The sequence below is a fragment of the Culex quinquefasciatus genome, chromosome 3 (genome assembly GCF_015732765.1).
Source record: "Culex quinquefasciatus strain JHB chromosome 3, VPISU_Cqui_1.0_pri_paternal, whole genome shotgun sequence".
NCBI classification, from domain to species: Eukaryota; Metazoa; Arthropoda; class Insecta; order Diptera; family Culicidae; genus Culex; species Culex quinquefasciatus.
The window spans coordinates 62597167-62621765 of record NC_051863.1 but is presented as its reverse complement, the minus strand read 5'-3'; the positions used below and the strand labels follow the sequence as shown (position 1 = coordinate 62621765).

Sequence of the window (24599 nt, the reverse complement as noted above, 5' to 3'; positions counted from 1 at the left end):
CGGGGTGTTGTATTTTTGTACTTTTGTATTTTTGTATTTTTGTATTTTTGTATTTTTGTATTTTTGTATTTTTGTATTTTTGTATTTTTGTATTTTTGTATTTTTGTATTTTTGTATTTTTGTATTTTTGTATTTTTGTATTTTTGTATTTTTGTATTTTTGTATTTTTGTATTTTTGTATTTTTGTATTTTTGTATTTTTGTATTTTTGTATTTTTGTATTTTTGTATTTTTGTATTTTTGTATTTTGTATTTTTGTATTTTTGTATTTTTGTATTTTTGTATTTTTGTATTTTTGTATTTTGTATTTTTGTATTTTTGTATTTTTGTATTTTTGTATTTTGTATTTTTGTATTTTGTATTTTTGTATTTTGTATTTTTGTATTTTTGTATTTTTGTATTTTTGTATTTTTGTTTTTTGTATTTTTGTATTTTTGTATTTTGTATTTTTGTATTTTTGTATTTTTGTATTTTTGTATTTTTGTATTTTTGTATTTTGTATTTTTGTATTTTGTATTTTTGTATTTTTGTATTTTTGTATTTTGTATTTTGTATTTTGTATTTTGTATTTTTGTATTTTTGTATTTTTGTATTTTGTATTTTTGTATTTTTGTATTTTTGTATTTTTGTATTTTTGTATTTTTGTATTTTTATTTTTGTATTTTTGTATTTTGTATTTTTGTATTTTGTATTTTTGTATTTTTGTATTTTTGTATTTTTGTATTTTTGTATTTTGTATTTTTGTATTTTTGTATTTTTGTATTTTGTATTTTTGTATTTTTGTATTTTTGTATTTTGTATTTTTGTATTTTTGTATTTTTGTATTTTGTATTTTTGTATTTTTGTATTTTTGTATTTTTGTATTTTGTATTTTTGTATTTTGTATTTTTGTATTTTTGTATTTTTGTATTTTTGTATTTTGTATTTTTGTATTTTTGTATTTTTGTATTTTTGTATTTTGTATTTTGTATTTTTGTATTTTTGTATTTTTGTATTTTTGTATTTTTGTATTTTTGTATTTTTGTATTTTGTATTTTTGTATTTTGTATTTTTGTATTTTTGTATTTTTGTATTTTTGTATTTTGTATTTTTGTATTTTTGTATTTTGTATTTTTGTATTTTTGTATTTTTGTATTTTTGTATTTTTGTATTTTTGTATTTTTGTATTTTTGTATTTTGTATTTTGTATTTTTGTATTTTTGTATTTTTGTATTTTTGTATTTTTGTATTTTTGTATTTTGTATTTTTGTATTTTTGTATTTTTGTATTTTGTATTTTTGTATTTTTGTATTTTTGTATTTTGTATTTTTGTATTTTTGTATTTTGTATTTTTGTATTTTTGTATTTTGTATTTTGTATTTTTGTATTTTTGTATTTTTGTATTTTTGTATTTTGTATTTTGTATTTTTGTATTTTTGTATTTTTGTATTTTTGTATTTTTGTATTTTTGTATTTTTGTATTTTTGTATTTTTGTATTTTTGTATTTTTGTATTTTTGTATTTTTGTATTTTTGTATTTTGTATTTTTGTATTTTTGTATTTTTATTTTTGTATTTTTGTATTTTTGTATTTTTGTATTTTTGTATTTTTGTATTTTTGTATTTTTGTATTTTTGTATTTTTGTATTTTTGTATTTTTGTATTTTTGTATTTTTGTATTTTTGTATTTTGTATTTTTGTATTTTTGTATTTTTGTTTTTTATTTTTGTATTTTGTATTTTGTATTTTTGTATTTTTGTATTTTTGTATTTTTGTATTTTGTATTTTGTATTTTTGTATTTTTGTATTTTGTATTTTTGTATTTTGTATTTTTGTATTTTGTATTTTTGTATTTTGTATTTTGTATTTTTGTATTTTGTATTTTTGTATTTTTGTATTTTTGTATTTTTGTATTTTTGTATTTTTGTATTTTTGTTTTTGTATTTTTGTATTTTTGTATTTTTGTATTTTGTATTTTTGTATTTTGTATTTTTGTATTTTTGTATTTTTGTATTTTTGTATTTTGTATTTTTGTATTTTGTATTTTTGTATTTTTGTATTTTGTATTTTTGTATTTTTGTATTTTTGTATTTTGTATTTTTGTATTTTTGTATTTTGTATTTTTGTATTTTTGTATTTTTGTATTTGTATTTTTGTATTTTTGTATTTTTGTATTTTTGTATTTTTGTATTTTGTATTTTTGTATTTTGTATTTTTGTATTTTTGTATTTTGTATTTTTGTATTTTTGTATTTTTGTATTTTGTATTTTTGTATTTTTGTATTTTTGTATTTTTGTATTTTGTATTTTTGTATTTTTGTATTTTTGTATTTTTGTATTTTGTATTTTTGTATTTTTGTATTTTGTATTTTGTATTTTTGTATTTTTGTATTTTTGTATTTTTGTATTTTTGTATTTTTGTATTTTTGTATTTTTGTATTTTGTATTTTGTATTTTGTATTTTTGTATTTTTGTATTTTTGTATTTTTGTATTTTTGTATTTTTGTATTTTTGTATTTTTGTATTTTGTATTTTTGTATTTTTGTATTTTGTATTTTTGTATTTTTGTATTTTTGTATTTTTGTATTTTGTATTTTTGTATTTTTGTATTTTTGTATTTTTGTATTTTTGTATTTTTGTATTTTTGTATTTTTGTATTTTTGTATTTTTGTATTTTTGTATTTTTGTATTTTTGGATTTTTGTATTTTTGTATTTTTGTATTTTTGTATTTTTGTATTTTTGTATTTTTGTATGGATCTTTGCAGAATCAAATTAGCAAAACAGCTCTAATTGTATTTTCAACGTCTTTATGCCATCGGTAAACCAGATTTGTGGTAATTGCATCCCTCAACTCTATGGGCGGTGCTACATCAGGTGTGCCCTCATGCCTACACACGCCTACACCTACAGCAACAGCATACTTCTCGGTCAACCGCAACAACTTTCCGACTTGAAGCATATTCACAGATTGAATATGTATGCAAAATGCCTCCCCTGAGCCCGGTTGATTGTGGCTCTTTTCGCAGCACCACTTGCACACGTGTGCGCATTTTCCTCTTTTCCAAATGCAAATGTTGACGCTGATTGTGCATTTGTTTTATAGTTTAATCTACACCTGATGATGGTTCAGGGGAGCTGGGGCATACACTGATTTCCATGAACCAGGAATCAGCATTGGCTTGCGAGAAGCGAGGAGGATAAATCATAAAATGTGCAATATAAGTCTGTAACATGACCTCTACCCAGTTTTCTCTGCCGCACCTAAAAGGGGAAATGTTTCATTTCCTCTCCTGCCATTCCTAGAATATTCCTCGTCCAAAGAGAGCTAAAACACCAGCTGGTGAACGGTTGGTCGTTGGGAGCTCTGCGATAAAATGCCATTACATGATGGCCCTGACCGGGGCACACACTTTCCCAGCACTTTCCTTCATTGACCTGGCCAAGAATAGAAGGTTCCAAGGGTTGGTATTATCAACGCGGCACTCCGTAATTGAAGGGAAGGCCTGGTGTCCTAAGTGTACCAGACCACGTTTTCCGAATATCTAATCATTGTGATTATGAGGCATTAATACCTGATTGTTTATAGACGGCACACAGTCCCGGTCGAATGACGTCAGAATCCTGAAATCGATTCTATTGAAAAAGCTTAACAAATGGGGAATGATTTTCCATCGAGCACTTTTTGAGACTTGGATCATGCAGATACAGCTTATCTCTGTCCAATGATCCATTTAAAAATGAAAAGATTTGACTAAATTGTCTACTCTCAAAATATTATAAGTTCAATTCAATTTAGAGCAATACAATAGTTTATTTCTCTCCAGACCATACTAGTTTTATAATTTACTTTTCTATCCTTTAATTTTAATTAAATTGCAGGCCTGGCCGTGTCACTTTCAGACCGTGACCTGCTTTACAGAACATTCATTCAGAAGTCACCAGTAAACAGGATTAAGAGCACGCTTCTTTCTCGCAATTTTAATCCCAACCGCGCAGAGCAAAAGGCATTATGTGGCACAGCGATCCTTTCGCTCCTTCAGCTCAACGAGCTGAGGTTATCTAATTTAATTTTCTGGACTGCTGGCCGTGCGCTCGAAACTGATTCATATGCACAGCAATGTGCACTTACTCGTTGCACTTTATTCACAACGCGAAGAAGTGGGGCTTTCGTCTTGTACTTTTTTTTCTAGTTCAGACACACACCGCAGCAGGATGCATAATGTATTCGATGCAAACGGTTGACTTGTGTGTACCGAGGGGTGAAAAAAGCATCCTTTCAACCCGGCGCCACCCTCTCTCCCTCGAGGGTCCTTTTCGACGGAAGTTTGTGTTGCTGGATGTGTGCTGCTGCGAAAAAACAGGTGATTTGTATGGCTAAGGTAGAGCATCACATTCAGAGACAGACAATCAGAGTCAGAAAATCAGAGTCAGAATATCAAAGTCAGAGAGTCAGAGTCCAAATCGGAGTCGGAGTAGAGCATCGGTCAGAGAACAGATTCGGAGTCAGAATCAAAGCCAGAGTCAGAGTCTGAGTCAGAGTCACAAGATCAGAGTCAGAGAGTCAGGATTAGAATCAAATAATCAGACTCAGACTCGGAGTCATAGTCAGGATTTGAGATATAGTCAGACTCATAGTCAGATTTTAAATCAGAGTCAGAATCTGAGCCAGAGTCAGAGCCAGAGACAGAATCAGAAACAGAGTCAGAGTCAAAATCAAAATCAGAGTCAGAATCACACCAATAGCAGAGTAAGAGTCAGAATCAGAGTTAGAATCAGAGTCTGAATCAGAGTTAGAGCCAGAATCAGAGTCAAAAACAGAGTCAGAGTCAGAATCAGAGTCGGAATCAGAGTCAGAATCAGAGTCAGAATCAGAGTCAGAGAGTCAGGGTTAGAGAGTCAGGGTTAGAGTCAAATAATCAGTCTCAGACTCGGAGTCATAGTAAAGATTTGAGATAGAGTCAGATACATAGTCAGAGTCAGAATCAGAATCAGAGTCAGAATCACACCATAAGCAGAGTAAGAGTCAGAATCAGAGTTAGAATCAGAGTCAAAATCAGAGTCAGAGCCACAAACAGAGTCAGAAGCAGAGCCAGAACCAAAAACAGAATCAGAGTCAACATCAAAATCAGAGTCAGAAATATAGCCAAAACCAGAGTAAGAGTCAGATTCAGAGTCAGAATCAGAGTCAGAACCAGAAACAGAGTCAGAAGCAGAGACAGAACCAGAGCCAGAACCAGAAACAGAGTGTTTATTTCTGAACCAGAAACAGAGTCAGAATTAAAGCCAAAACCAGAGTAAGAGTCAGAATCAGAGTCAGAACTAGAAACAGAGTCAGAAGCAGAGACGGAACCAGAGCCAGAACCAGAAACAGAGTCAGAGTCAAAATCAAAATCAGAGTCAGAATTAAAGCCAAAACCAGAGCCAGAATCAGAGTCAGACTCAAAGTCAGAATCAGAGTCAGTATCAGAGTCAGAATCAGAGTCAGAGTCAGAATCAGAGTCACAATGAGTGTCAGAACCAGAAACAGAGTCAGAAGCAGAGTCACAATCAGAGTCAGAACCAGAAACAGAGTCAGAGTCAAAATCAAAATCAGAGTCAGAATCACACCAATAGCAGAGTAAGAGTCAGAATCAGAGTTAGAATCAGAGTCTGAATCAGAGTTAGAGCCAGAATCAGAGTCAAAAACAGAGTCAGAGTCAGAATCAGAGTCAGAAGCAGAGTCAAAATCAGATTCAGAACCAGATACAGAGTCAGAAGCAGAGTCACAATCAGAGTCAGAACCGGAAACAGAGTCAGAGTCAAAATGAAAATCAGAGTAAGAATTAAACCAAAATGAGAGTAAGAGTCAGAATCAGAGTCAGAACTGAGTCAGAATCAGAGTCAGAAGCAGAGTCACAATCAAAGTCAGAACCAGAATCAGTGTAAGAACCAGAGCCAGAACCAAAACCAGAAACAGAGTCAGATTCAAAATCAGAGTCAGAATTAAACCTGAATCAGAGTAAGAGTCAGAATCAGAGTCAGAGTCAGAACTGAGTCAGAATCAGAGTCAGAAGCAGAGCCAGAACTAAAGCCAGAACTAGAAACAGAGTCAGAATCAGAGTCAGAAGCAGAGCCAGAACCAAAGCTAGAACTAGAAACAGAGTCAGAATCAGAGTCAGAAGCAGAGCCAGAACCAAAGCTAGAACTAGAAACAGAGTCAGAAACAAAATCAAAATCAGAGTCAGAATTAAAGCCAAAACCAAAGTCAGAATCAGAGTCAGACTCAGAGTCAGAAGCAGAGTCAGAGTCAGAACTGAGTCAGAATCAGAGTCAGAGTCAGAACTGAGTCAGAATCAGAGTCAGAAGCAGAGCCAGAACCAAAGCCAGAACTAGAAACAGAGTCAGAATCAGAGTCAGAAGCAGAGCCAGAACCAAAGCTAGAACTAGAAACAGAGTCACAATCAGAGTCAGAACCAGAAACAGAGTCAGAGTCAAAATCAAAATCAGAGTCAGAATCACACCAATAGCAGAGTAAGAGTCAGAATCAGAGTTAGAATCAGAGTCTGAATCAGAGTTAGAGTCAGAATCAGAGTCAAAAACAGAGTCAGAGTCAGAACTGAGTCAGAAGCAGAGTCAAAATCAGATTCAGAACCAGAAACAGAGTCAGAAGCAGAGTCACAATCAGAGTCAGAACCGGAAACAGAGTCAGAGTCAAAATGAAAATCAGAGTAAGAATTAAATCAAAATGAGAGTAAGAGTCAGGATCAGAGTCAGAGTCAGAACAGAGTCAGAATCAGAGTCACAATCAGAGTCAGAACCAGAAACAGAGTCAGAAGCAGAGTCACAATTAGAGTCAGAACCAGAAACAGAGTCAGAGTCCAAATCAAAGAGTCGGAGTCAAAGTCATAGTCAAAGTCAGAATCAGATTCAAAGTAAAAGAAAGAGTAGCACTTCAGAGTCATAGTACAGCTTTGGAATCAGAGTCAAAGCAAGATCTAAAGTAAGAATCAAGTTCAGAGTTAGAGACAGAGCCAAGTACAGAGTCAGAATCAGAGTCAAAACAAGAGTCAGAGTCAGAGTTAGAGTTAGAGCCTGAGAGTCAGAGTCAAAGTCATAAGCAAAGTCAGAGTCAGACTTAGAGTCAGAACCAGAAACAGAGTCAGTGTCAGAGTCAGAGTCAGAGTCAGAGTGAGAATCAGTGTGAGAGAGTCAGACTCAGAGTCTGAAAATAAGAGTCAGAGCAAGAAGGACGTAAATCTTCCAACCGAGTGTACTATTCAAAAAATATACACAATGAAAAGAAGCGGAAAAAGCTTTTCTTCCCGTGCTGGAAAAAAGCTTCCCAGAAAAGGGGTTTACCGAGAAACCAAGCAAAAACTACCCTCCGCTCGCAGACGACGGAAGTTGTACGATTGTGGAACACAGACGTGTACACAATCGGCTTTTGGTGTGCATTGTGTATGTGTGCTGTGCATGTGTGGTTGGGGGTTGGTTTTGTGTGGCTTGAAAAGCCTTTTTGTGAGCATTGTGCGAGGGCACATTTGTATGCTTGCAGTGCCGAACAATAAATTTAAAGAATTGATATCTTACTTTGAAGAATCGCAAGCTGAGTATTATTTAGATATTGTTTTGTCATTTTTAAATTATATTTGAATATTATTGCAAAAAATTTCACCGCCAGTCCTGAACAATTTAAACGAACACGCTAATTGCTAATCATCAAAATAAGCACAATTAGCCCAATTCCTCGCAAATACGAACGAAAAATCAATTATTGACACTGCCACTGAACCAGAATTAACGTCCTCCCCTCCGGCAACGAGGGAAAAAGCCAATTTTCTGCCCACTGCCCGTCCAGCGCAGTAAACGAAAGGCAATTCGACGAAATAACACTTCCAATCTGCTTCGGGGGAGCTTTGCTGTTGTCGGCAGCTTCAATTAAGTAGCTTTTCGATCGGCATTTGAGGGGAAAGAAAAATCCATCTAGCTTGTTTAAATGAGCTTTTAAGGGGGAGACAGGGCATCGATACTTCTTTGTCCCGGAGGCAAATTGGCTCAAATTGCCGGAATGATGGGCGATAATTTGAATAATGGGAGGGCATTATAATTTTGTTTTCGAGGGTAATGTTTTTCTATTTTTTTTTTAAGACTAACTTAATCCACCTATGTGGTTTGAGCCTTCCTCACTCATTACCAACAATGGCTGATATGATGGGGTTGTACACAAATTTCATCTATTTTTTAGAACCGGAATAAAAAAAAAGTACATAAATATAACTTAAGAGGCCATATCTCGAGAACGGGTTGCCAGATCTTCAATGTTTTGGACTCGTTGGAAAGGTCTTTTGATAACCTAACCAACGATGGGTCGGATGGCGGATCCGGGCATAGTTTACATACATTTAAGTGAGATCCGGCTTCCAAAAAGTACATCAATATCACTTAAGTGGCCATATCTCGAGACAGGGTTGCCAAATCTTCAATGATTTGGACTCGTTTGAAAGGTCTTTTGATAACCTAACCAACGATGGGTCGGATGGTGGATCCGGACATAGTTTACATACATTTAAGTGAGATCTGGCTTTCAAAAAGTACACCAATATCACTTAAGTGGCCATATCTCGAGACAGGGTTGCCAGATCTTGAATGTTTTGGACTCGTTGGAAAGGTCTTTTGATAACCTAACCAACGATGGGTCGGATGGTGGACCAGGACATAGTTTACATACATTTAAGTGAGATCTGGCTTTCAAAAAGTGCACCAATATCACTTAAGTGGCCATATCTCGAGACAGGGTTGCCAGATCTTCAATGTTTTGGACTCGTTGGAAAGGTCTTTTGATAACCTAACCAACGATGGGTCGGATGGTGGATCCGGACATAGTTTACATACATTTAAGTGAGATCCGGCTTTCAAAAAGTACATCAATATCACTTAAGTGGCCATATCTCGAGACAGGGTTGCCAGATCTTGAATGTTTTGGACCCGTTGGAAAGGTCTTTTGATAACCTAACCAACGATGGGTCGGATGGTGGACCAGGACATAGTTTACATACAGTTAAGTGAAATCCAAATATATGTGAAAACACATTTTTATACATAACTTTTGAACTACTTATCGAAACTTCAATCTGTATAAAACTCGATCTATGGGACCCTAAACCAAGTCGAATGCAACAAGTTTGGGTCAAATCGGTTCAGCCAGTGCCGAGAAACATGAGCTAGTTTGTTGGTCACATACATACATACACACACACATACACACAGACATTTGTTCAGTTTTCGATTCTGAGTCGATATGTATACATGAAGGTGGGTCTACGACGTTTTTATACAAAGTTCATTTTTAGAGCAGGATTATAGCCTTACCTCAGTGAGGAAGGCAAAAGGTTGCCTTTATTAATACGAAAACGTGTCAATCGAAATTTCATAAATATTAATAAATTGAATAACTATGATTAACAACCATGTTTAAATTACGGTTTGAAAACAAGATAGATAGATTTCAATTTCAAAATCGATTTTTATAGCATTTCTGATTTGATTCAAGGTGCTTTGGAAATATTGGAAGATCTGTATCTTAAGAAAAGATTTGAAAAGTTTTATTCTTTTATGAAAATTGCCCAGTTTTTTTTTTAATTGAAAAACTTGTTTTTGATATACTTATGTTCTTGCTAATTGAATTCATTTGACTGCCACATTCAGGTTTGAATTAATTTAATTTAATTAACGCAGCTCTTTTGCCAAATTTCTTTGATAAAATGATTCACTCACCCACTTAATTTAACGAATCAGTGATATTTCATTTGCTTTAATTGCTCTCCTGCGCAAACTTCAATGACCACTTCCCAGCGTTCGTAGAAAATTAAACGCTCCAAAGTGTAAGTCAGCTCAATTAAGTTGAAACCTCGTTTTCTTCCGTTCGAACGACTCGGTTGGAAAATCTCATAACATCAAACGGCAAACGGGTCCACTTCACAGTTGTAGTTCGCACCCTTGTCAACGTTAACCCCCTTTGAAAAAGTAATTCATTCATTGTCATATCTCTTTTACCCTTCACTTTCTAGAGTGTTCAAGAAGACCTCCTCGAACCAGCTACTGACGCTTTACCTCGGAACTCGCGAGCTGGTGGCCCGCAAGGGCGTCATCGAGCCGCTGCGGGGCGTCATCTACATCGATCCGAAAATCATCGGCGAAGCCAAGATCTACGGCCAGCTGACGCTGACCTTTCGGTGGGTATTCCTATTTATTCCGAGTTATACCTGAAAAGGTTTCCACTTAAAAAAATGGCACTGTCACAATAAGCCAAACCTGTCATTTTCAGTGAAGTTTCAGCTCTACTTCCGCCCCAAAATGAGTCCGGAAAGAAACCACATCAAGCACTAATCCCCGACTGTTAGTTACAGTAGTGCTCCTAGCCACTTAGCCGATTATCCCAGTTATGACGTCAAACGTCACCGAGCAAACAGAACAAAAATGCCAAGCTAGAAAAAGTCCTCGCACAGTGGTCCAAAAGTGAAAAAATGCCAAACAAGTCCATTAAAAAAAATACCACCCATAATTTCATCTTGCTCGAAAAATATTTAATCTCAATTTTAAATAAACCTACCAAGGTCATCAAAAGTGTAACATTTTTCACTAAGTCAAATTAACACAACATTTTGCACTATGATCCACTGTTCCGCTGAAAAAAAACGAAGGAAAAACCGATACACACAAAAAAGGACACGTTCATTTCCCTCACTTTCCGGGATTAAGCGACGGTAATGGTTTGAGATGATGGAGGATTTTCCGCTTTCAACTGTGAGGACGGATTGATTATGCATCCAAATTTAAGACGGTGGCCTCTTTTGTAAAAAATTTCAACGTGAAATTAGCTGATTCAAAGTAACATAATATTAAAATACCATTATTTGCGATACATTTGAAAAAGCTTGTACGATGTCTTTAAATAAAGTCTATAATTTGACTTGGTAAAAACTCCACACCGGATGATGATGGTGGCTAAAGCTGATGATAGTTTCTCCTCATAACCCTTCATTTTTAGCAAACGGAGAAAGCTAAGTGCACTTATGTGATCGTTTTGAAAAGAGGATAACTTTAAACGACATGACTTTTATTTCGCTGCTAGTGTGAAAAGAAAACATTATTTCTGAGGCCAGCAGAAAAAAACTAAAATACAAAAATACAAAAATACAAAAATACAAAAATACAAAAATACAAAAATACAAAAATACAAAAATACAAAAATACAAAAATACAAGAATACAAAAACACAAAAATACAAAAATACAAAAATACAAAAATACAAAAAAAAACAAAAATACAAAAATACAAAAATACAAAAATACAAAATACAAAAATACAAAATACAAAAATACAAAATACAAAATACAAAAATACAAAAATACAAAAATACAAAAATACAAAAATACAAAATACAAAATACAAAATACAAAAATACAAAATACAAAAATACAAAAATACAAAAATACAAAAATACAAAATACAAAAATACAAAAATACAAAATACAAAAATACAAAATACAAAAATACAAAATACAAAAATACAAAAATACAAAAATACAAAATACAAAAATACAAAAATACAAAAATACAAAATACAAAATACAAAAATACAAAAATACAAAATACAAAAATACAAAAATACAAAAATACAAAATACAAAAATACAAAAATACAAAAATACAAAAATACAAAAATACAAAATACAAAAATACAAAAATACAAAAATACAAAAATACAAAAATACAAAAATAAAAATACAAAAATACAAAAATACAAAAATACAAAAACAAAAATACAAAATACAAAAATACAAAAATACAAAAATACAAAAATACAAAAATACAAAAATACAAAATACAAAATACAAAAATACAAAATACAAAAATACAAAAATACAAAATACAAAAATACAAAAATACAAAAATACAAAAATACAAAAATACAAAATACAAAAATACAAAAATACAAAAATACAAAATACAAAAATACAAAAATACAAAAATACAAAAATACAAAAATACAAAATACAAAAATACAAAAATACAAAAATATAAAAATACAAAAATACAAAATACAAAATACAAAAATACAAAATACAAAAATACAAAAATACAAAAATACAAAAATACAAAATACAAAATACAAAAATACAAAATACAAAAATACAAAAATACAAAAATACAAAATACAAAAATACAAAAATACAAAAATACAAAAATACAAAATACAAAAATACAAAAATACAAAATACAAAATACAAAAATACAAAAATACAAAAATACAAAAATACAAAATACAAAATACAAAAATACAAAAATACAAAATACAAAATACAAAATACAAAAATACAAAATACAAAAATACAAAATACAAAAATACAAAAATACAAAATACAAAATACAAAATACAAAAATACAAAAATACAAAAATACAAAATACAAAAATACAAAAATACAAAAATACAAAAATACAAAAATACAAAATACAAAAATACAAAAATACAAAAATACAAAATACAAAAATACAAAATACAAAAATACAAAAATACAAAAATACAAAAATACAAAAATACAAAATACAAAATACAAAAAAAAATACAAAAATACAAAAATACAAAATACAAAAATACAAAAATACAAAAATACAAAATACAAAAATACAAAAATACAAAAATACAAAAATACAAAAATACAAAATACAAAAATACAAAAATACAAAAATACAAAATACAAAATACAAAAATACAAAAATACAAAAATACAAAAATACAAAAATACAAAAATACAAAAATACAAAAATACAAAATACAAAAATACAAAATACAAAATACAAAATACAAAAATACAAAAATACAAAAATACAAAAATACAAAAATACAAAAATACAAAAATACAAAAATATAAAATATAAAAATACAAAAATACAAAAATACAAAAATACAAAAATACAAAAATACAAAAATACAAAAATACAAAAATACAAAAATACAAAAATACAAAACTACAAAAATACAAAAATACAAAAATACAAAAATACAAAAACACAAAAATACTAAAATACTAAAATACTAAAATACTAAAATACTAAAATACTAAAATACTAAAATATAAAAATACTAAAATACTAAAATACTAAATACTAAAATACTAAAATACTAAAATACAAAAATACAAAAATACAAAAAAGCAAATTGCGGGAAGAAATTGGTTATTATTTTCAGTGATTCAGATGCCATAAACTAGTTTTCTTCTCCAAACACGATCATTCAATTTCCTTACTTTGTTTGAACTGCAAAGTAAACTTGACCAATTCACCAATCATGGAAACGTGTTTGCGATAAGTTTCCCGCAACTGAACTGCTACACCCCATCAGAATCATCATCACTCGCAAACTTTCCCCGTCTAGAAATTCCCACCACGTTTCAACAGTCAGCCCAGTTGAAGAGTCACGCCATTGCGGTGAAATACTGCAACATCATTTCGCGCAGTTGAGAAATGCAATGAAGCACGACCACTGCACTGGCGGACATCAGAATCAACAACACTGCCTCGACCGACTAACTTTGTCCATCCCGGACGTGGGAGTTTTAAACCCCACTCCTTGCCATGGTTCGGGACATTAGGGTGACCTGAGCTTGACAGTCTCAAATAACTCATGACAAAATTTTACGTATATAAATATGCGATTATGGGAAGTTTATTGTGGTAAATAGCTCAAAATAAGCACTTTATTTTGAATTTTTCAACAAGAATTTCGCTGAAATGGTCGATTTCCCTGGTCATCCTAGAACACCATGACTGTAACTTTTGCTCGCAGCCCCAGGACCAAGTTGGCGATTATCAACTGCAAGTTGGCGCCTTCTGTAGCGCTTCCGTTTATTGGCTTTTCCCGGGCAAACTTTTTCATTGCTGCGGCTATAAATATCTCTGTTTATACCGGAAGTGGGAGCCTTTCACGTTGGAGTGAGAGCCTGGACCAAAATCCCACTAAATCAATTAAAACTGATTTTGTTTGATGTTCTCATATGAGTTCCAATTTTAATTTTACTTTCAGCTATGGCCGTGAGGACGAGGAGGTCATGGGTCTTAAGTTTTGCAATGAAGCCATCATCGCCTTACAACAAATTTGGCCTCGAATCGTGGGTACGGAACCGGAGGTGCTAACCCCCTTACAGGTAAGATTTAGAGAGTAAACGTCTGATAAATTGACAAGGGTAAATTTTGTCACGTTTTACTTCGATCGCAAAGACACTTCCACCAAACGACAAAACAAACTACACGACAGGGTTGCCATGTTGATGGTGTCAAAAAAGATTCAAATAACCAGGCTTCAACTGTAGTTCCGAATTGGTTGGTAAACACCGGCAATTGATTCCCAATTTCCCTTGAAGAAACACAAAACATTACCTCAAGGTCGCGGTGGTCCCCACCACGTGGAATGATTGATTCAGACAGGTTCAAGAATTACTGGCAACCCTTCTGAAACCGCTCCAAAAAGGCACGAAACTTTTCCACTTTATCCCTTCCGCCGTGGGGCATCCTTGTACCAATTTTACTTACATTTTTTTCCTCCCTCTTTAGCTTGCAGTACATAACCACACTTTTGAAACCACGCGCGCGGGCAAACGGTACAGCGAATCCTTGAATGTTGGATGAAATTACGCCCTCGGGAGCTAATATCCTTGGCCTCTCGTTGGCGGGAGCTTATGTTCATGTTCAAAAGTAAACATATTGTGTGTGTTTTTGAGAAAAGTTTTTAGCGCATCGTGCGGAACAGACGGCGCCACCACTCTGGCATCGTGTTCAGGGCCTCATCGGGAAAGTTGAAAAGTTGTAAATCAGTTTGGTTTTGTTTCAAATAAGGAAAGGGGGCAAAATTTGAGCTGATCGATCACAAAACGAGGAAAACGTTATTGAAATGTTACTAATATTTTCAAAGTTTGTGTAGAAAATTTAAAATTGTACATTTTAACAATAAACGTAAATTTTTAAAATGTATCATCCTGTAAAATCTGTATTCTTAAAACAACATTGTGGATTTATTCGGAGCCTTAAAAAAAGTTGTAAATAATTTGAACCATTTTCCGAAGTTCATGAAACTGAAAAAGAAATATCACTTTAGATCAGCGATTCTCAACCTTCTTCTAGACTGGTACCCCAATCATGTAAATCAAGTACCCCGTTGAGAATCGCTGCTCTAGATAATTATAATCAAATCGTTATCGACATTTTGAGAATTCTATCGACAATAATCTGATCGACGTTAATGGACGAAAACACATTTTTAAAATCTTTTAAAAATTGACCTGTTTAATATTTAGGTAATGCTATCACTATGAATATATTTTTTGATACTAAAATTTTCACAAAATACTGTACTACTTCCAAAATACACATTTTAAAAAATAAGCAATTTTTTGCATGCTTTATCAATATATTGAAGTTTTTTTGATGAATTTTACAAATACAGTAATTCAAGGGGAAAACCACTCTAATCAAAGAGCCCTGGGCACCATCGGGCACGTTCTCGGGCACCTTCGGGCACCCTCAGGCACCTTCAGGCACAAGCTCGGGCACCTTTCACTCTGACTTTGACAATTGATTTTTTTTTTCAAAATATCAAAGTAATCAAGTTTCTTTCTCTGTCATTTTAAGTGCTACGAAGAATTGATTCTGATTGCAAAAATGCAATCAAATAAACTGATTTGTAACCAATAAGAAGTTTTATCGTGAAATCATTCTCCCAACTTAATACTCTAAACAGTTTCCGTCCTTGCCCTGATAAAAAATCTAACTAACAGGATATCGTTGCCAAATAAAATTACTATTACTATTATTATAATATTCATTCGGTTTATAGGCCAGCCATAGACACAATTTTTTTTCAAGTAAGTTGGAAAGTAGTTTCTTAACCATAACTTTATAGATATTAAACCCACTTTTGTTTTCTAGATGTCGAAAGATAAACTCTTTCCTAAGGATGAATTCAATTGAAGCAAAATTTCAAAATATGTAATCAAATCTGGCTTTGGAAAAGGCTTCAATTTATCGATGTGTTATTTATAATGTATTTCAATTGAACAAAATAAAATAAAAACTATGTTCTAAAGAGGTTTAAGGTGTAGAAATTAGTTTGTATGGATCAATCGTTTCATAGTCAAGAAAATGATCACATATCGACAACAAATTTAAAAAAAATTTATGTCCATTTGAATGCTCTCAATGTGATTATTGTTGAAATAGATGTAACCGCCAAGGTAACCCCGCTGATTGCAATATTTTATCATTTGGCAATTACAAAATGGTGAAAAATCAACCCGTTGTTTCAAGTAAAACTTATTCCATGTTCTTGTTATAATGCTCTAGGAACAGCAGAACATAAAAGAGGGAGCGATTTCTTTGGGCTTTTCTTCACCCTCTCTGGCTTGCTTTCGCTGCCGCTGCTGCCCATTTGAAATTTTTGTTGACCGGTTCCTTCCGAAATGCGTATACCGCTTCTCTCGTAATAAAAACATTTTTTTATTTTTCGTTAAATTTTATTGAACTGATGGTGATTTTGTCGAAACACACGCTATTCAGTCACGTTCGTCTATGAATTGTTTAGTTCTGGAACCAGCTTCGGATCATCGCTGAAATATTCATTAACAGAATTTGCTGGGCGGGACCACTTCTTAGTGGTTTGTTTATTTTTTTTTCCTGGAATAGCAAAGTATCTGATCAAATGACATTCTATAGCTTACAAAATGCTTCTTACCAAAAAGAAGTGAGCAAAATTTGCAACATTAGAATAATTCCAGCGAATCAAAGATGAAAATTAATTTCATCTAAGCAAAACCAAAAAATCAACACTGACAGATTTGTTCAAACTATATAAACAAACAAAGTAACACGGTTGCTAAGCACCGACCAGTTTTTTCTTGGCTTCAGGGCTCACTCGGGCACCTTCGGGCACGTTTGGGCAACTTTAGGGCACAGCCTACTCGAGGGCAATGAGCAGAGTGGTTTTCCCCTTGCAGTAATTTGTAAAAAAAAAATTTATTTAATATTCACAAACTACCGTATTTTTCGAAGTTATTTAAATATTCATAATTTGTTAGATTCTTTCTCCGAAACTGGGCTGAAAACGTAGCCCAGTCACCGAATGCTACTCTGGGCTGAAAGAAAAATTACGAGGGAACCACCGATGCATAATATTTTACTGATGAAACAAAAAAAAATAAAAATTACTCAAATTTATTTACAATGCTAACTTTTCATATTTCTTTAATTCTGCCTTGAAATAAAAAAAAAGTTTGAAATAAAAATCTTTTATTTATAAAACATTTGCAACCATTAACCCCTCGGTCATTTCGGTTTGTTTTGGTTGTTTGACGTTTGTCTGCTGTTTAACTGGGCTAACAAAACTTTAAAACATTAAAAGCAGAGGTGCATCGGCACGGCACGGGTGCTGCTCTTGTTCTTCTAAGATTTAAAAACACCGTGTTTTTAATCAAAGTACGCGCGCAGGCTCTGTGTCAGAACTTTAACTGTACGTGCAAATGTCTATGGTTTTTTTCTGGATTCAACTTTGTGTAATGGAAAAATGAGGAAAATAAGGCTAAAGTAAACCGTGCAGTGAAATTTTCAACAGTTATTATTGTGTGAAACAAATAGAAACTATCCGGAATAGCTGCCAAGTGGGCTAAGCTAAGAAATTGGGATGTTTGATGACCATTTTAACGGAAACCCGTTTTTTGCATATTCTTCGGACTTTTAAACCTGTTGGATTTCCATGTTAGGAAACAACTAATCGTGCCCTTTACAAGCAAATATATAAATTTCATTGTTGTTTAAGGTGAGTTTCAATTTAATATTTGAAAAAAAAAATGTTGAAAATCTCAGTTTGAGCTTCAGCGCTACATCATTTCGTGAAAAGAACTGACCTAACTCAAAATATTGGTGAAAAATAGTAGAAAATTAAAAAAAACATGTACAATTCTTCAAAGAGCCGCTAAGAGTTCGGCACGCGTTCTCGTAATGTGGTAAAAACACCATGTTCTGTGCCTCCTAGATGTGCGTATAAGAACGGGAAGTGCAAGTACAGTTCGTTCAAATGCATGTCTGATTAAAAGTTCATATTTATATTGCTAATCATTAAAACAATTGCATTTTGTGAAAATTTTAGTATTTTCTAAAAAAAAACTTTGATAAAAATAAAAAGCATACAAAATTTTGCTTCGTTGAATACCATTTGGCAAATTTTGAAAATTTGAGCAATTCTAATATAAATCGAAATTTTGTGTAAATTCGTAAATTTTACAAAAAAAACTTTATTAAAAGTATAAGAGCATACAAAATGTTGCTTAGTTTGATACCCATATGACCCCATAATGCAAATAAGAATTTAAAAAAAAATTGTGTTTACTTATCATATAATCATGAAATATAGAGCAATTCTCTACGGAATCGGTCTTTTTGCTTCAATTTTAATTTTTGTATTTTTTAATCCGACTGAAACTGTTTTGGTGCCTTCGGTATGCCCAAAGAAGCCATTTTGCATCATTTGTTTGTTCATATAATTTTCCATACAAATTTGGCGGCTGTCCATACAAAAATGATGTATGAAAATTCAAAAATCTGTATCTTTTGAAGGAATTTTTTGATCGATTTGGTGTCTTCGGCAAAGTTGTAGGTATGGATACGGACTACACTGGAAAAAAATAATACACGGTAAAAAAAATTTGCTGTTTTAACTTTTTATCACTTAAACTTGATTTGAAAAAAAAACTATTTTTAATTTTTTTATTTTTTGATATGTTTTAGAAGACATAAAATGCGAACTTTTCAGAAATTTTCAGGTTGTGCAATAAATCATTGACCGAGTTATAAATTTTTTAATCAATACTGATTTTTTCAAAAAATCAAAATTTTGGTCGCAAACTTCAACTTTATTTTTCGATGTGAAATCAAATTTGAAATCAAAAAGTACTTTACTGAAATTTTAATTAAGTGCACCGTTTTCAAGTTAAATCCATATTTAGGTGACTTTTTTGAAAATAGTCGAAGTTTTTCATTTTTTTAAATTAGTGCACATGTTTGCCCACTTTTGACAAAAATATTTTTGAAAAGCTGAGAAAATTCTCTATATTTTGCTTATTTGGACTTTGTTGATACGACTTTTAGTTGCTGAGATATTGCAATACAAAGACTAACATTTTAAAAGGGCGTAATATTGAATTTTTAGTCCTTTTGAAAACAAATCGATCAAAAAATTCCTTCAAAAGATACAGATTTTTGAATTTTCATACATCATTTTTGTATGGACAGCCGCCAAATTTGTATGGAAAATTATATGGAAAAACTAATGATGCAAAATGGCTTGTTTGGGCATACCGAAGGCACCAAAAAAGTTTCAGTCGGATTAAAAAATACAAAAAAAAATCGAATGACCGAAATCTATTTTTTGAAGTTTATGTCCCTCGGCTCTGGCCAAGGTCGAGTGGGAGAAGGGGCAAAAAAATCTAAATTGAAATCACAAGCCATGGTATTAACATTTTAATGAAACAAAATTGGTCTGCAAAATCAGGCTTCAGAAAAAAATATTTTTCCGAAAAACTTCAAAATGTCCATGAAAATGGAAGTCTAATCAACTGAAATCTAAAATGCATTTTTCTGCATTGATAATCATATTAAGCAAGCTCAAGCTTAAGAAATGTTTTGAATTTTTATGAAATTCCAATTCACAGCACCACAAGAAATTTATTTTTCGCAAAAAATAAAATTTTCGTCAATACTTAGATATTTTGAAAGCTAATGATGGCAAAACAACTGGACAGGTGTATAATGCATTTTAAAGAATTTTTTTCATTACAATGTTGAAAATGTCGTTATTTCAATTTTTAATACTTTTTTTATTTTTTTGCCGAACCCTCCCCGAGAGTCGAGGGACATAAACTTCACAAAAGATTTGCAACGGCCTTATTACTTTTCAAAATATCTAAAGTATTGACGATTTTTTTTCGCCGGAAAAAAACTGTTTTGCACTACTTTAAAACCAAATTCCCAGACATGCTAAATATAATTTAAAATGCACAAAAAATCATTTCAAATTGTTTTCAGTCAATTAGACTTCTAATTTCATTAGAATTTTTTAAGTTTGTTTTTGCATTGTTAACAATGTTTTTGCACCCTATTTTTTCGGACCAATTTTAAAGGGGAGGTGACACAAAATTTGATTTTTTTTTTGCAACGGCCCTATCGTCCGTTATCGTGATTTAGCATGTTTGTGGTTGTACTGCACGAGCTGATGCTGAACCGTACGTCAACAATTTCACTATTTGCTTCGAGATTTCAACCAATCAGGAGGTTGGTCGAAAATAGGCACAAAGGAGGTCATAGCAATAGACCCAAATAGGGACAAAATATGTTTTAGGCTTTCGGGCTTATACAGCTATATTAAGTATTAGTAGTAAAATGTGATTAAATACGAGCATTAGCTTCGCTTCGCTAGGAGACAGTGATTTTAGCGAATTGCAGACGTGGATTTTCGCCTTAGGATGTGATGATTGTCTAAGCGTAAGTTGCCTAGGAATCGATAATTGGGAATAGAACCAATTCCACCTGAACCAGATTTTCCCCACCATGGCAGCCGTCCATTGCCGGCTGCTCCCATCTCCACTGCGCACCAGGGACAAGGATAGGGGATTTGGAAAACGGGAAGTGTTGATGCTCCACTTTTTTCAGAGTATTAAGGGAAAATCTCTACGGTGTCCTCAAGTAAGTTTCGCTTGGAGTTGGACGGTTTTTGGGAAGGTGAATGGTCAAAGGAGCCACCCTAGGCGAGTGGTAACGACCGTTTGCATTGTTGTTCGAATTCTTCGTGTGTTTCCATTTCTAATGGGAAAGCTTTCAATTCTTCTCATCTCTTATTGGATAAATTCTATCAGTCGCCCAGGCTATTATTAGCGAGGTATTTTTAGATTAAGTACGAGCGTTAGCATCAAAAAACCAACTTATTCATGTAATATAAGCAAGAGAATACAGCAAATTAAAAGGCTTTGTAGGCCCAAAATAAGGACAAATACCCTATTACAATTCTAAAACAACACAAAAAAGTTTGAGCCAGATTAAAAATTGCAACGAAAATCGTACGACCGAAATCTCAAGCAAAATTTGTTGTTCTTGTTCAACATCTAGTACAGCAATTTTGAAGATAACTGACGGCCTAACGATAAATTGTGAGATTTGCAAACTCCATAAAAGTTAAATAAAAAAATGTATCGCTAAACCTAAAAATATTCAACAAAACAAAAGAATTCACAAGAAAAACAACACTACTGCGACCTCCGTTCCAAACCACGTTCTAAAGGTATTAATCGCTTCTTGTTCCTTCCGGCGCACCATTATAAATTCAATTAATATCCACAGCCCACCACAGATTTATTACCTTACCACGACCACACCTCCACCCACGATGCGAGGTGCACCTCGGTAATGCATCTCACTCTGTAGGAAAACGCGACAAATTGCAGAAACGCTAGCAAAATTAACTTTTTTTTCCTCCTCCTTTTTCCATTTTTCTCCTTGAACCCACCACAGGAAGCTTTACTGGATAGACTGGGCAAAAATGCAGTTCCTTTCGCGCTGGAGATCGGCACGCTGGCCCCGCCGAGTGTGCAGCTGCTGCCGGCCAAACGGTACACCGGGGCGCCCATCGGGACCAGCTACGACGTGCGGGTTTACACGGGTAAGTTCTAAGAAGACTAGACTGGTTCAAATTTTAAAAATGTTCTGCTAAATAAAAACAGTAAACAGAACCAGTCTAACGCTACCCACGGTGATAACCTGTGCCGTGCGCGTCGACCATGAACCACCTTAACGATACTTTCTTTCTCTCCTTTCCGGTTCCACCAGCCGAGGCCGCCCTGGACGAGCGGGTCCAACGCCGGTCGACTGTGAGATTAGGTATAAGATTAATTCATAAGATCTGCCCGGACTCGACGGCAAAGGCATCCGTCCTGGAGACGGCCACCGTCAACTCGTGCACGGCGCAGGACCCGACCCCGGCTGGATTTGGTCCAAAGTCACCCCCGATCACGGTGGACTCGCCGAGCAACAGCAGCTGCAGCACGGCCACGAATCCGGCGACAACGCCGACCAGTACGGCCAACACCGCCGTGGCCAACACCGGAACCACCACCACCGGAAGTGTCAATAACAGTACCATTCCCCGGTCCTTGCGGCTCCGGCTGTCCCCAAAGTCCCTCAAGCTGACGTCTCTGCACCGGCACAGCAGCAGCGTGGACAGCAGCAACGGGGGCATCAAGTCCTTCGGCGAGCACGGCATCATCGAGCTGACGGATGTCAACAAGGTAATATTTGTTCTGTGCGGCTGGGCCCTCCGGATGATTGGTTGGTTGGTTCTGGCTGGTGTCATCCGGGGAGCGGGGACGTGCCCTGTGTCCGGTGATGGACGTTATTAGATGCAGAATGGCCCGCAGGGAGAAAAAAACTAATGTCATATTGGGCGCACTGGTTCTCGTACGAGGGCCGAGTTTGTTTAGAAAGCTCTTCATGGAATTGCTAGTTTCGAGAACTAATCCAATAAAGAGATTGTTCAGATGCTTTCACAACATCAGTTATGTTCTCGGAAATGCAAAACTGGAAGAGACTCATGAAGCTTAATGTCAATTCCATATATTATGAATTTTAAAACTACTTGGATTGCAAGAATCCCGAGAAGGGGTAAATAACACGAGAATACCAAATTTTGGTATTACTTGGACAAATAACAGGGATCAAAATGTGCCCTTGGTTGCCCAGTAATAGATGGTAAAATACCATAAAATCATACCAAAGTCTTGTATGTGGAAGGGCACAACAACACCAAACCATGTTATTCCAAGGGTAAAATAATACCACAAAATAAAACCATTTCGATACCAAGTTGAAGTCTTCTGGATTTTTGAACATTGCTTGAATACCAAAACTTGGTATTCTTAGGTATTCCCGCGCCCTTGGAAAATCAGATTTTGGTTTTCCTGTGGTCTTCCACATACAGGAAAGCTCGACTTCTAAAATAATTTGGAAATTTATTTTTATTTTTAAATACAACCTATTCTTGACTGTCAAAATATTGTTGTGAGTTTTTCCATTCTGTCAAATATTACTGGTTCTTTTTGAAAATACTACTTCTAAAATATTTTGTAATTTTTTATTTTATTTATAAAAATCTTTGGAATATTTCAGAGACTTTCACATTGACCGAGCCACGTAGCCCAGTGGTGACGCTTCCGCCTCGTAAGCGGTAGATCGGGGTTAAAATCCCGGCTCGGACCAACACAACTGGTGATCTTTTCCCTTCTGGAATCGATTGCTTAGTAAAGGGAAGGTAGTGTATCGTCACAAACTGGACCTTATCACGACACCTTAGGGAGGCGACCTATGGAATGTTAACATTAACCTTAACATGTTAACATTAAGTTGAGAATGAAAATGCCACTGAATCCGCTTTGTAAATGCCGGCCCCGATACTCTTCAAGGGTGTTCCCCTCAGGAACAGGGAAAGATTTACTTTACTTACTTTCACATTCTTTCAAATTTAAATAGTTTCTAAAAATGAAAAAGTCTTGCTTCTTAAATATGTTTGCAAAGTTTCTATCCTTTTTCAATCTATCCTAAGAAAAATCTGACTTCAAAAACATAGATGTATAAATACAAAAAAAACGATCATATTGACTTACATTTTTTTTAAATAAACCCCCTCTAATCCTCCTCCACCATATCAACATATCAAAAAATACCTAGTTTGGGAATTCATTTTTTAACGGTAAAACCAAGGGTAGTGATTTTTGGTTCAAAGATCTGAAATCACTCGCTCATCGCCGAATGAATCTTTGGCGACTTGCTCAAACGCTTCTCCCAGCGACACTAATACTTCGTGAATTTCTTTGCCCACTTCGTCCGCCGACCCGAGTCACACACGAATACATTCAGAGAGGAGATAATCTAACAACTTACCAGCTCGGCGCTCTTTTGGACTGCTCCTCCACAGTTTGCCGTAAATTTGTATTTGGCATGATGGAAATTGCTTGTAAATGTGTCTTTGATGTCGTGTTATCAACAAAATAAACATTTTTAATAACATAGTTTTTAAGCAGTTTAATAAGTGAGTAAAACAAAGCTGATCGCAAAGTACTTCGACTCAACGACTGAGTGACATAACGCAATCGGTCTCTCTGAACCATTCACTATATACTACCTGATTAAAGTGAGAGGAAGAGCAAAAAGAGAGTATTCTATAACGAATGGTGTGGAAGCGAAAAAATGTAGGAAACGGTCAGAGCAGTTTTTTGCCGCTATCAACTAGCGGTCACGAATTAGAGGGTCCAATTTCCCGTCCCGGGAAAAAAATCCCCAAGAATTCCAGGGATTTCCCGGAAAAAAATATTTCCCGTTTCCCGGGAAATTTGTAAATTTCCCGGAATGCCCGAAATTCAAGTGGAAGTATACATTTTCCTAACTTCTTGGCACATTTTTTATTTACAAAAAATAATTATGAAAAAACTAAATTTTATTTTATTCAATTCAATCAGTTCGTCTGAAATTTTTTTTTCACAACTGGGATCTTGTTTAT

General features: G+C 33.7%; 1 protein-coding gene across 3 annotated transcripts in view; it reads left to right on the top strand.

Annotated features, from left to right (window-relative positions):
* Positions 1 to 24599, top strand: part of LOC6046831 — a 138646-nt gene that overhangs the window by 76391 nt on the left and 37656 nt on the right. For all 3 annotated transcript variants that reach the window (XM_038262458.1, XM_038262457.1, XM_038262459.1), the window contains exons 4-7: positions 10024 to 10188; positions 14040 to 14160; positions 21563 to 21710; positions 21878 to 22335. In XM_038262458.1, the coding sequence (XP_038118386.1) occupies positions 10024 to 10188; positions 14040 to 14160; positions 21563 to 21710; positions 21878 to 22335 (892 nt within the window). The remainder of the gene's footprint in view (positions 1 to 10023; positions 10189 to 14039; positions 14161 to 21562; positions 21711 to 21877; positions 22336 to 24599) is intronic.